The sequence below is a fragment of the Mycteria americana genome, chromosome 5, assembly GCF_035582795.1.
Source record: "Mycteria americana isolate JAX WOST 10 ecotype Jacksonville Zoo and Gardens chromosome 5, USCA_MyAme_1.0, whole genome shotgun sequence".
NCBI classification, from domain to species: Eukaryota; Metazoa; Chordata; class Aves; order Ciconiiformes; family Ciconiidae; genus Mycteria; species Mycteria americana.
The window spans coordinates 9386425-9397484 of NC_134369.1; the positions used below are offsets into that span (position 1 = coordinate 9386425).

General features: G+C 37.0%; 1 protein-coding gene across 2 annotated transcripts in view; it reads left to right on the forward strand.

Moving 5' to 3' along the window:
- Nucleotides 1–11060, forward strand: part of QSER1 (glutamine and serine rich 1) — a 48029-nt gene that overhangs the window by 10334 nt on the left and 26635 nt on the right. Inside the window, exons 2-3 of one of the 2 annotated variants that reach the window (XM_075502070.1) lie at nt 7599–7711; nt 8978–9142. In XM_075502070.1, the coding sequence (XP_075358185.1) occupies nt 7599–7711; nt 8978–9142 (278 nt within the window). Of the gene's footprint in view, nt 1–7598; nt 7712–8977; nt 9143–10300; nt 10412–11060 lie in introns of those variants that run through there. The other variant, XM_075502071.1, reaches the window with a different exon arrangement.

Sequence of the window (11060 nt, forward strand, 5' to 3'; positions counted from 1 at the left end):
GAGTCTGAAAGCTCTGGATGCTCCCCCAGCTTCTGGGTTCCTGCTAGCAGGCTGGGAGCTTTGGAGTTTCTCATTAGAGGAATTTGAAGTAGTTCATATTTAGAATTTTAATTCTAAATTTAAAATACCTTCAGCCTTTTTTGCATTTTGTAGTGTATCTGACTTTTGTAAGCCGCAGAATTTCTTTTAGAAAGTTGCTTTGGTTAGGCTACTGAGAATTTTAGTCAAAGCCAAGAGAAGTGGCAGCGATATTTGCACCCCCCTTGCCCTGCCCCCAAAATACTTTTTGTTAAATGTACTGCATTTGAACTGTAGATAACCTCAGCAAAAAGATAATTTACATTGTATACCTTAAAAAATAAGAACATGAAGGAGGTTTCTCCAGTCATTCCATAGTAACTGAAGTTGAAGTTTATAAATAGCTCACTTCTATCTGAATATTAGTTTTCACATACATAGTTTCAAGACATAGTTTAACTGTTTTTATGAAAACGGAATTATAATCATCTTTGTTATTAAGAACTCCACAGGTTACTTAATCAGACAAGCCAGCACTTGCACTCAGGTATTGAAGTACCAGTAAGACTATTTTGGCTTTCCTGGAGCGGTTTTGAGTTTTTTATTTTTAAAAAGATCAAGCATAAAGAGTTCAGACACATTAACATGGGAATAAAAGGGAGATGGACCTTTTTTGCCATAAAATCTTTTTCTTAAGATATGACGTATTCAGGTAAAGAATTACAGGAACAGCATGAACTTTTGCTCATTCAGGCAGTTCCCTGCGTGTAATTTTCTACCTGAAAATCTTTCTTAGAAGCTCCTATCAGCTCCTAGAAAGCAAGGAAGTAATGAGTGTTTCCTCTCGCAAGTACCTCGAGGCAGTCTTAGGTCAGCCATGCTCTTGGTGGCTCTGCATATGAATTGAAGTGGGAAATTAATATTATAACTTCATCTTTAGTGAAAAAGTGAAGGTATGTTACAGTTTGATATATTCTACATTGAATGCCTGTAATGACATTAAAGGGAAGAATGTGACATAACCAACAGACAGTTGAGATTGTTGATAAAATACTGCTCTTCTGTGTTTTACTGAAATACCATAGTACTGGAGTCTGTTTCTGTATTTTCCATCTTTCTAAAAGTCATCTTCTGTCTTGAAGGATAATATTATGGTAGTTGGTGGTAATAGGTAACTACCTAGTAATAGGTAGTTAATAATACTTTAAAATATTGACGTCTATTTATTTTTTATGTGATAATTCAAAAACAAGCCAGGCAAATGCTAAAGACGTATGCTGTTCCCAAAGGAATGCTCTACGTACCTTTTAAGACATACTAACTTTAGAGATGCTTTTCTTCTAATTTTTCAGTGGCGGACTTTATTTTTCAAGTAGCAGGTTATTTTTTCTTTTGTCTCGTGGATACCATAACTGTTCTAGCCTGATAAATATTCTTTCTCTTTGTGCAAATGTTGGTTGAATCTTCAAATGTTAAGGATTGTCTTGTCTTGTATCATCTTAAGAGAGGATCAGTGGAATTAGATGCAGGGAGTAGGCTGGTTTCCATTTTTTCCTGAACCTGACAACATTTGCAAGCTTTGAACCAACTTTGTTCTTGCAGTGTCTTTTTTTTTTGTTTTGGGGTTTTTTTTGTATGTCTGCAGCTGGGAAATAGAGGTGGAAAATCACATATTGTGTACATTTCTAAATAAATATTTTGCACTGAAATGAGCCTCTGGGCTGAGCAGGAGTTTGTTTTCCTTTATTTCTATTGGAATTAATTTCTGAAACACTTTCTGTTGTCTGTACAGGCTTGCTTTTAAACTTCCAGAAGTGCGTTGGCCTGTCCATTGGACAGGAGTGATTTGATGTTATTAACAGCATTAAACTCATTTAAGTAGCAACTTACATTCTAGGCAAATTCCTTTGTCCTTTATGATTCTGCTTTCTTGGAGGCATTCCTTTTTTAAAATACAATATCAAACCCATTTGTGGATTAAATAGATCTACCTATAACATTGCTTTTAAATTTTAATTTTATTCTGAGCTGCAGATAGATGAACCCTAGATGCTGAATTACATTCTAGTCAGAGCGTAGCAAACGGTGGTGAACTCCGTTGCGGTTAGAATGGGCAGCTGAAGCACATGCTGGCTAAAAGGCCATTTACACTCCATTTTATCTGTATTAAATTCAAGTAATGTTTCCAAGTAGTACTATTCCTTCCTGTCTTCATGGGATGCTGTGAATAAAGGCAAATTAACAAAGCTAAATATTTAAGCAAAATATTAAATATGGTATCTAATATTAAACCGATTCTAAATACAAACTTGCCAGCAGATAATGCAAGCTGGAACTGTATTTTACATGTTTAAAATCAAATATAGTGGACAAAAAGAGATGTAAGCTGCGTATCAGTTTATATATCTTATATTTAGAACAGTATTTTTAATAATTAGAAATGTGTCCGTCATTTTCATGGTGTTTGGTTCTTAAGCGGCTTTGCTTTCGGCCTCTGTCTGGAACTTGCTATTGCATAGCTAAGGAGCTGGTTGAAGGGAAGACTCCTTTGCCAAGTATCTGAGCTTCAGGGTAGAGGGGGAAATTTGAGTAATATTTCCCCCATTGCATTTTATCTGACTTGCGATATATGCGAAAAGCGTGAGTTTTAAGGTATTTCCTTGTCAGCGTGAGGCTATCACCGTTTTTTTTAATCTCCTTTTTGGTGATTTAATTAGAAGTGGACTGCATGCCTAGTCATCTCCCTGCAGGAGTCAGGAAACTCCTCTTGTTTTCAGTAAGGTCGAACAGGCTGCCCAAAGATGAAATCTAATAGTTTCCCTTGTCTACCTCAAATCTGATCACTTGTATGGTGTGCGCTGGGTTGTTGCCTTTTGTTTTGTTGGGTTTGGTTGTTTTGGATCTGACTTGTTAGCCTGCACAGGAGCCCGAGGTTGGGGCGCTGAGGCTTCCCCCTTGGGGCAGCGGGAGCACGGGGCCTTACCAGTTCTCCTGCAGTCAGGAGTTTCCTGTGCAACTACTTGTCTTGTAGGTGTCCAGTTTCACTCTGAGCGCAGCGTGCACCGTTTGAATACTTTGAAAACGCTCTGTGATTTAATGTGGTTTTTCAGTGATTCTCCTGTGTATCAGAGGCAGAAGTTACAAGTGCCTAAGAACAAAGGAACAAGGTATTGCACCCAGAAGTATCCTTTGCTGCTTAAAGGTCCAGGTCTGTTTTTCATGTAGGCATTATGTTTCCCTTGAGCTTGAATAATTGCTGTTACTAAACTTTAAAAAAAAAAAAAAAATCTTAAAAATTGCTAAGCTCTAATGAAAACTGATCTAGAAAATAAAGCAGAAAGATGAAAATGCCCTCTTTCCATGTAACGATACTTTTTGTATCGAGTATTAAGTAAACTAACATACTTGTTTAAGGTGGGTTTTTTCTGTATTTCATTCTGTATGGGTGCCTAGGAGAGCAAGGTTATTTGAAGAAAATGAGAATTAAAAATAAAGGGTTCCTTGTATGTCCAGTGCTTATTGCAACTAACTTTTGTTTCCTTGTAAAAGCGATCCTTCCATCTGAGCTTGAAATGGAGAAATGCATCTATCGCTTGCATAAAGCACAAACCAGATAATTGTGTTGGCAGGTGAGGAGGGTAGCGAGTGCAATGTAACCCAATGACCTTTTGCAGTTGGAGACCTAAATTCATATGGAACTATTAGACTGAAGACTGCTGTGGAAATGAATTATCATAAGAATAGCAATATAAACAGATATGTGAAGAGTTGATTCAGGAAAGACTCAATATGGGCTAACAAAAAGGAGTTGTAAATCAAGGTTGGGGTATTTTAGTAACAATTAAGTGCAAAGACTATACATTTTCTTCCAGAAATTTTACTGGAGAGGTAATAAACTTCTATTAGCCCAACTGGTGGAGCTGAAAAAACCAGATTAATATCTGAGTCGTTTCACTTTCATTGTCATAAGGATTTTTTGATTGCATCATTACAGCAGTGACAGGTAATGATGGCTCTCTATAGGACATCTCTAAAAGAACACTTAAATATTATATTAAAATTGAATGGACCTTTTCAATGAAAAATACTTCAGGGGGAACTATTTTCTGAATTTGTATGTCAAACTTGTATTACTTTCTAGCGGTAATCACGCCATTGTGCAGTTAACTATGCCAGTAGAAGTGAAAAATCACTGTGATGTATCAGTGATAAGGGGGAAGTGAAGTGTTTTTGGAACACTATATAGCAACTAATGATAACAGATAACAATGTACCAAGTAATGTGAATGTGTTTCTTCAGTAACTAATCTGACATTTCAGTACAAGTGAGAACTCATGTGGAATTGTAACAAACTTGGAAACCAGAGTACAAAAGGCTAGATAGCCATAATGTTATTTGCCACGCTTAATGTATTTTTGATATGTGAATTACATGCTGTATAAGTTTGTCTGTTTAAAAGCTAAATATTATAAAAAGAAGCCCTAAGGCAGTAATCTTCGTTCAGATTGCTGTGCTGGTGTTTAGGATAAGTTTATGTAAACTGAAGGCATATATGCAGGTTTTTTTTGAGATAAGTATCTACATTCCAGCAACTAGTAATTATACAATAAACAATTAACTATTCTAATAAATACAATGTTTTTATTGAAAGACAGATTCATTTTTGAGGTTGCGGTTGCATTAACTATGATCTGGAAGTTTGTATTAAAAAAAAAAAAGTCATCATATACTTTGAGTATTCTTATGATGCTCGTAATTACTAGAATTTTTGAGGTTCTAGTAATTAACAAAGTTTTTGAGATACTAAGTCTAGAGGTTGTTTTGTATCCCAGTGTTAATTCCAGCGTCCTCTGTGTTACAAAGTCTTTCTCTAAGTGTCTTTTACAAGTTGCTTTTATCATTCCAAGCGTTGTGCCTCATGTCTACAAGCTTGTGTTCTAGGCTGTCTTGTAGTCTTTTTGTATACTGTATGTTTCCTTTACAAAAAAGGTGTTTATTGCAAAGGAGTGAAGAGGGAGAAATGAATCACAATCTTCACCAAACAACCAGAATAAGTAGAAATTTCAAATTAAAAAAAAAAAAAGGCAAACTAATTTTTTCAATTTCCCAAATTTTCAGGTGGTTAATTTAAAGTAAAGTTCATCCACTTCTTGTTCATAACCTTCTACTGTGACAATGTAAGAGGAGGAATGATGCAATATTACTTGATGTAATCTGTACCGGTTTTTGTGGGTCTCGCCTCATCTGGAAGGTTGCTGCAAAGTGTAGTCCCGCTTGTCTAGAACACCACTACAGTGCCAAACATGTAGTGGTTCAAGCCTCTCAGCCTGAAAATACCTGAAATGGGAAAAGGAAGGTGTTCTACCGTATAAGCCATATATATATAGTATGACTTCATAGTTTGCCTTTTAAACATATATGGAAGCAAAGTCAGCATTGCATACTTTTATGTAGGTAAATGCTTTAAGAAAACTTGAAAGTAAAACTAAGTAAAACCTATTACACATGGAAAGTTCCCACAAGATCAGCATTTGTGTCAGTGAAGATAACTCTTGCTAAGAATGGATGCACTACCATGATTCAGTTTAGAAACTTACTTTCTCGTGTAGCACATTTTTATTTTTAAAAAATCTGAAGAAAACATCATGTGTCCTAAACTTTGTTTTTTTTCTAGCTGTGCAAGTTTGTTCAAAAAAACCAAACCACCTTAACTTTAAAATTTGTCTTGTAAAAATGTTTGCATTTAAAATGGCTTTATTACATGCATAATGTTTTGTGTGCAGAACACTACTGTAATTTTTTTGGTCTGGAAATATTACATTTTTTTTAATGCTGTAAATCAAAAAATAACCTACAGTGTCATGCAGTCATGCCTACTAGTTGTCCATAGTAGTGATGCAAATCATTAGATCTCAGTTAGCATATAGTAGAAATCAGTTGCTGATAGATAGTGTTGAACTGTGCAAAGATCTATCCTCTACAACATAAGTATGTCAGTGTGCTGACTCTCAACTGATGTTTGGCTATTCTCTAAAAGGTAATTATTGCTGTGAAAGATGTTAAAGTGCTAGATGGTGACCGCAACTGAGAAAAGCGGTAGCTGAGGTTCTTTGTTTTTTCAAAGAATTTTAGTTCATTCTTTACGCTTGTGCCTTAGTCTGGCATGCTGACTGTAGGAGCACTGCTATGCTATAAGCAGCTGAAATGGAAAATATATCCCCTATTAGTGTATCTCAGGCATGGAAGTTAATCTAGAAGTCTAAAATGTTGTGTCCCTTACAGACAGGCTCTTGCTGGTTCATAATGTGTGGAGGTCATAGTGCTCTTACAGACTCATCAGATCTTCACTTGCCTCCTCTTGTTGTCTTAATGAAAACGAAGCAAATACAGTGGTGTTGCCAATTTTTATGTTATTTGGTGACTTCTATAAAAGTTTCCCATGATGTCATGATTCCTGGCATCAAGTGTTCAATTTTTCCCTTATGCAGAGTGACTGCCCCCTCATCCCAGGGGATGAAAGAGGGTAAGGGAAGTCTCCCTTACAGTAGTCAGCAGGGAAGGTTGTGGGGTTTTTTGGCATCTGTTTACAATTGAATTTTGAACTTAAAGCAGTCTCACGTGTACTGGAGTAAGTAGCAGCTACCTATAAACTTCATGTCCAAAAGGCAAGAAGAGAAGATGATAAATGGTTACTCGGTCATGCTGGCTTTCATTTTTTCCATTTGACAGGTGCTGTATAGAGCTGAAGCTTGAAAGCTTTGCGATTTCGTTTTGCTTCCCCCTCCTTTTTCTGCCTTTTAAGTTGGAAATCATTAGCACTTTTGACAGGTTCCTAATGTTGCTTGATGTTTAGATCACATTTCTTTATTTTCTGCATTATTGCTTTTGCATGGGCCCAGACACTGTATATTTTAAGTTTTCTTCCATTAAACCCGATTAAAACATCATGTTAATTTAGATGACTCGTTTCAAAACATTAAATAAAAACTGTGGATCATTAACTTATATTTAATGCCAGGAGGTCTGAAGACCAAGATTTGTCATTTGCTAGTGCTCTCGCTGTCAATTTTGTTAGAATCCTGCCAAAATTAACAGAATCTTTTAAAAAAACCCTGTTGCTCCCGCAGCTTCCTAGACATTCCAGCCTTTGTATTAAATGTGGTCCTGTAAGTTTTAATGGAATCAAACTGAAGTGTTAAAGTGGGCATGTATTTGTAGTCATCTGCTTTGCAGATTTTACATCAGTAACTCATTACAAAAAGCGTCCATCCAGTGTTTCTTACAGTTGAACTAGGAAGACCTCTGTCTTTCTGACCTAGTCCTTTGTAGACTTTTCTGTGATCAACTTTGATTTTTTGTAAGGGTTTTCCCCCCCCCCTTTGGCTTGTTAGGTTTTGTAGTACTTTTTTTTAACTGCTTAACAATTTTAGTGACGTCCTAGCCCAGCCACATCTGTTAGACCTTGGGCTTGTGTTCTCTTTTATTTCTGCAACTTTTTGGCTTGTGATTGGGATTTCATGGTTGTACTTTGTTTCTATAGCTGTATATTTTTGTTAATAATGTTTAATTTCTTCCTTAGCTTAAGCTATGGAGGAGGACATTCATCACATTCAGAAACAGATCTTCTTCACAGACAGACATACACAGCTTCTCATCAGCTTCCTGGATACTCTACTACACACCATCCTACTGGTAACTGTCCGTATCATGAGATTACAGCTTAAATAGCTAAAGAAAAAAAAAATGTTACGTAATTTAGATTCAAGTTGATGAATTTTATAATTGGAGGGAGTTTGTCATGCAGGTGGTGGCAAGTGGTATTAGAAAAGCTGAGTTTGTACTAGACAGTTAACAGTCAGTTGTTAGCTTTTATCCAAATGTTGAAAGTAGAAAGGAAAATATAAGAGGGGTGTTATGCTCAATAACATTGCTGGTTCTTAAAGAAACTGCATTTATTCTTTAAAATACAGTTTTTCAGGATTTGGCCTATGCATAAGGGCCAAACGTTAAGTATGCCTCAAAGCCAGCTGCAGAAATTGTGCCAATTCTTTTAGACTAAAGCAGATAGCAAAACTAATGCAAGTTTGAACACACTGTTACTAGTACATACATGTGCAAACTAAGACATAGTGCTGGGGGAAAGTTAAAATTTACTTTAAATGTAGTAGCAGGTTAGGTGACGTTACATCTGCATCTGGATCTGTCTGTGATCCTGATGATATCCTGTCTCCCTGTCAGGAGAAGACAGGGCATGACCTCTTCATGCTTGCTTTGCAACCCAGTTTCTAAGGAAATATATTTTAGCTCATGTGCTGGCTGGAATCTGCGGTCTCTTGGCCAGGTCCTCGATCAGGACGATGGAGGGTCAGAACTGCAGAGAACATTTCAGGGTGCAGATCCTGCAGTCTTGGCATAATCTCAGTTACTCGCATCTCTGGATCTCTCCAGTACTTCCCATTGAGCCCCCTGCCATTGAAAGGTGTGAGCAACAGGGAAGACACAAAGGTGTTTGTTGAAACAGGGAATGCAACCAAAACACCTTTTCTTGTGCCAGTCCTACAGAGAAGTCCGAACTGCTACAAGCTGCCCAAAGGGGGAAAAGGTTGATACAGAGAAGTTGAACCCATTTCAGAAGGAATTCTGAATGTTTAAACAGTTCATGTAAAGTGGAACAGGAATCTTGAGATGAAGGGAGGATTTTATTGGTTGACCTAAATATTGTTTTTAAGCATCATATTTGACATACATTTAGTAATAGATTTTAAAATGTATACTCAAGTTCCCCTTTACAGTTGCAACACTGTAAAACAGTTAAACACTGAAAACATCAATGAACTTTAATAATATTGCTAATGTTTCACAGGTTATTTTTAGTGAATGATGAATGTATATCTTTGAGCTTCTTACAAGTTCATCTGAATTGTCTGTTTTATTTCATTTCCCTCCACCCTCATCTAGGTCTTTCAGGAATATTTGATACCAGTATGCACAGTGCTGGAAGTAACACTAAGGAAACTTCTTCAGTTATGAATTTTCTCTCTGCTATTGAGTCTCGTACCGCTCAGGCAGTCTCTTCAGGATCTACCCTTTTACCACAATTCAGGGCTCCTTCCTGGCAGACAGGTGAAAAATTTCTCTTGAAATAAAATTTTGTCATGATTATATTGAATGTTTGGGAGAATTTGAAACAAAAATATTCTGGCTAGCTGAAAAGGCTACATGTCTTCTACCTTTTTTCCATCTTGGTATTTAAAAATCTCAAAATCAATGAAATTATATTAACAGAAGAATTATATTAGAAGAATAATTACATGAGCAGAAGTTCTGATTGTTTAGAAGGAATTTGGATGTATAGGATATTATTTTGTCTAATGAGTCAAATTTATTCTCTGACTTCGTTTGGAATTAGTCTCACTAACACCATAAGCATATTCAGGTACCTGTACACCCTAGCAGATCTTTCATTCTCAAATTCTGTTCCCTGTCATAGTTCTTCTGTGATATTGCTACTAAAAGTCTGTGGATAAGTTCAGCCCCTTTGTACACAGAAGTAATGAGCAAGGTGTTCTCAAAAAGAGGGCCTGAGGTGCATGTTGCATAGAAATAAGTGATCTAATTTACAACTAAACAAACATGCCGTCTTTTTTGGCAGACTGACAGCTTCCTATAAACCTCCCCCATCTGTCAAGCCTTCTGTGCAGAGCAGGAAACTTTGCATATTTTGAGCTTGCTATAGACAGCCACACCAGGATAAGTGTTGCTACTGCATCTGTGGGTAGTTTCAAGTTATGCTTAATCTTATGTAGTGATTATGCAGCTGTGCAGTGAATCAGATCTATTCACTGATCTGTCAGAAAATGTTTGGGTGGGGTTTTTTTTTCCTTTGGTGGGATGGTTTTCCACTGTATCAGCAAGCTGATCTGTGTCTCAGTGCAGCTGTATGATCGCTGGTTCTGATTTAGGGGAGGAGGCATAAGGTAGGAAGAGGGAAGAGTTGAACAATCCTTTTGTTGACAGTTTGCACTTGGTATGTTAAGTGTAATGTGCAGCTGCATTCCATGAAGAGCTACTCAAAAAGTTGAGAAGAGAGAATGTGGCTTTTTATTCACCATGGACAAAACAGTTATGTGGGAGCACAGATGAAGATGCACACTGTTAGTCCGTCAAAAAAATCTTAATATAACTCAGTGGTGTTTAGAGTTGTGATGACCCATCCTCACATCAGATTGTCAGCTGGGAAGAAATCTTTTTTTCTCTTCGTCCTAGCATTTTCTCCATTGCAGCCTGCCTAACAGTGAATTGTGAAGAATGGGGAGACTTGCTGTGGGTCGGGTTTGATGTTGATACCAGTGATTGAGAGACTTCTCAGTACTCAGTACTAAGAACTCATCAGTAAGCCCATTTTCAATATTACCAGTTCTCTGAGCTTTCTGTTGTCCTTCAGTACTTTGCTGCTTTTCTGTATCCCTCAATCCTTCCAAGTGTCTTTTGAAAGAGCTTTGTCTTCTACAAACTTTTTTGACGAGGGAAAAGAAGTGCTCTTTGCTCTTCAAGGTGACCTTTCTTTAGAAGGGTTTTTTACTTTGGGTTTTTCTCCAAACCCTGCAACTGCTGATTTTGGGGGGAAAAGAGGAACAGTGTGTTTATTGTCCTACCAAGTCTTCCTGTGATATGTGGGATGTGTTATCAGTGTTCTGATTTCTTAGGGTAGTGGAGGGTGTCTGTGCACACAACTTACTACCTTTGCCATACCTTTTGTCTGCTCTTCTACAAAAGTAAAATATAAAACCCAGCAGTTCTACCATAATAGTGCTTCTGTGACTAGCTCCTGTCTGGTTTAAGAAATTACCTGCATAGTAGGAAGTGCTTTAATTTATGGAAGAGAAGGGAAGAATATAGGTTAGATGAGAAATTAACATCTGCAGTTGAAGTAGGTATAAATTCTTCCCCTTCTTTGATGCTTCCAGATGCCCCTACCTTTGTGTTAGTGGTAGGGATCAGTAAAAGAAAACCCAGTTGTACGTGATGTTGCAGTTTTTTA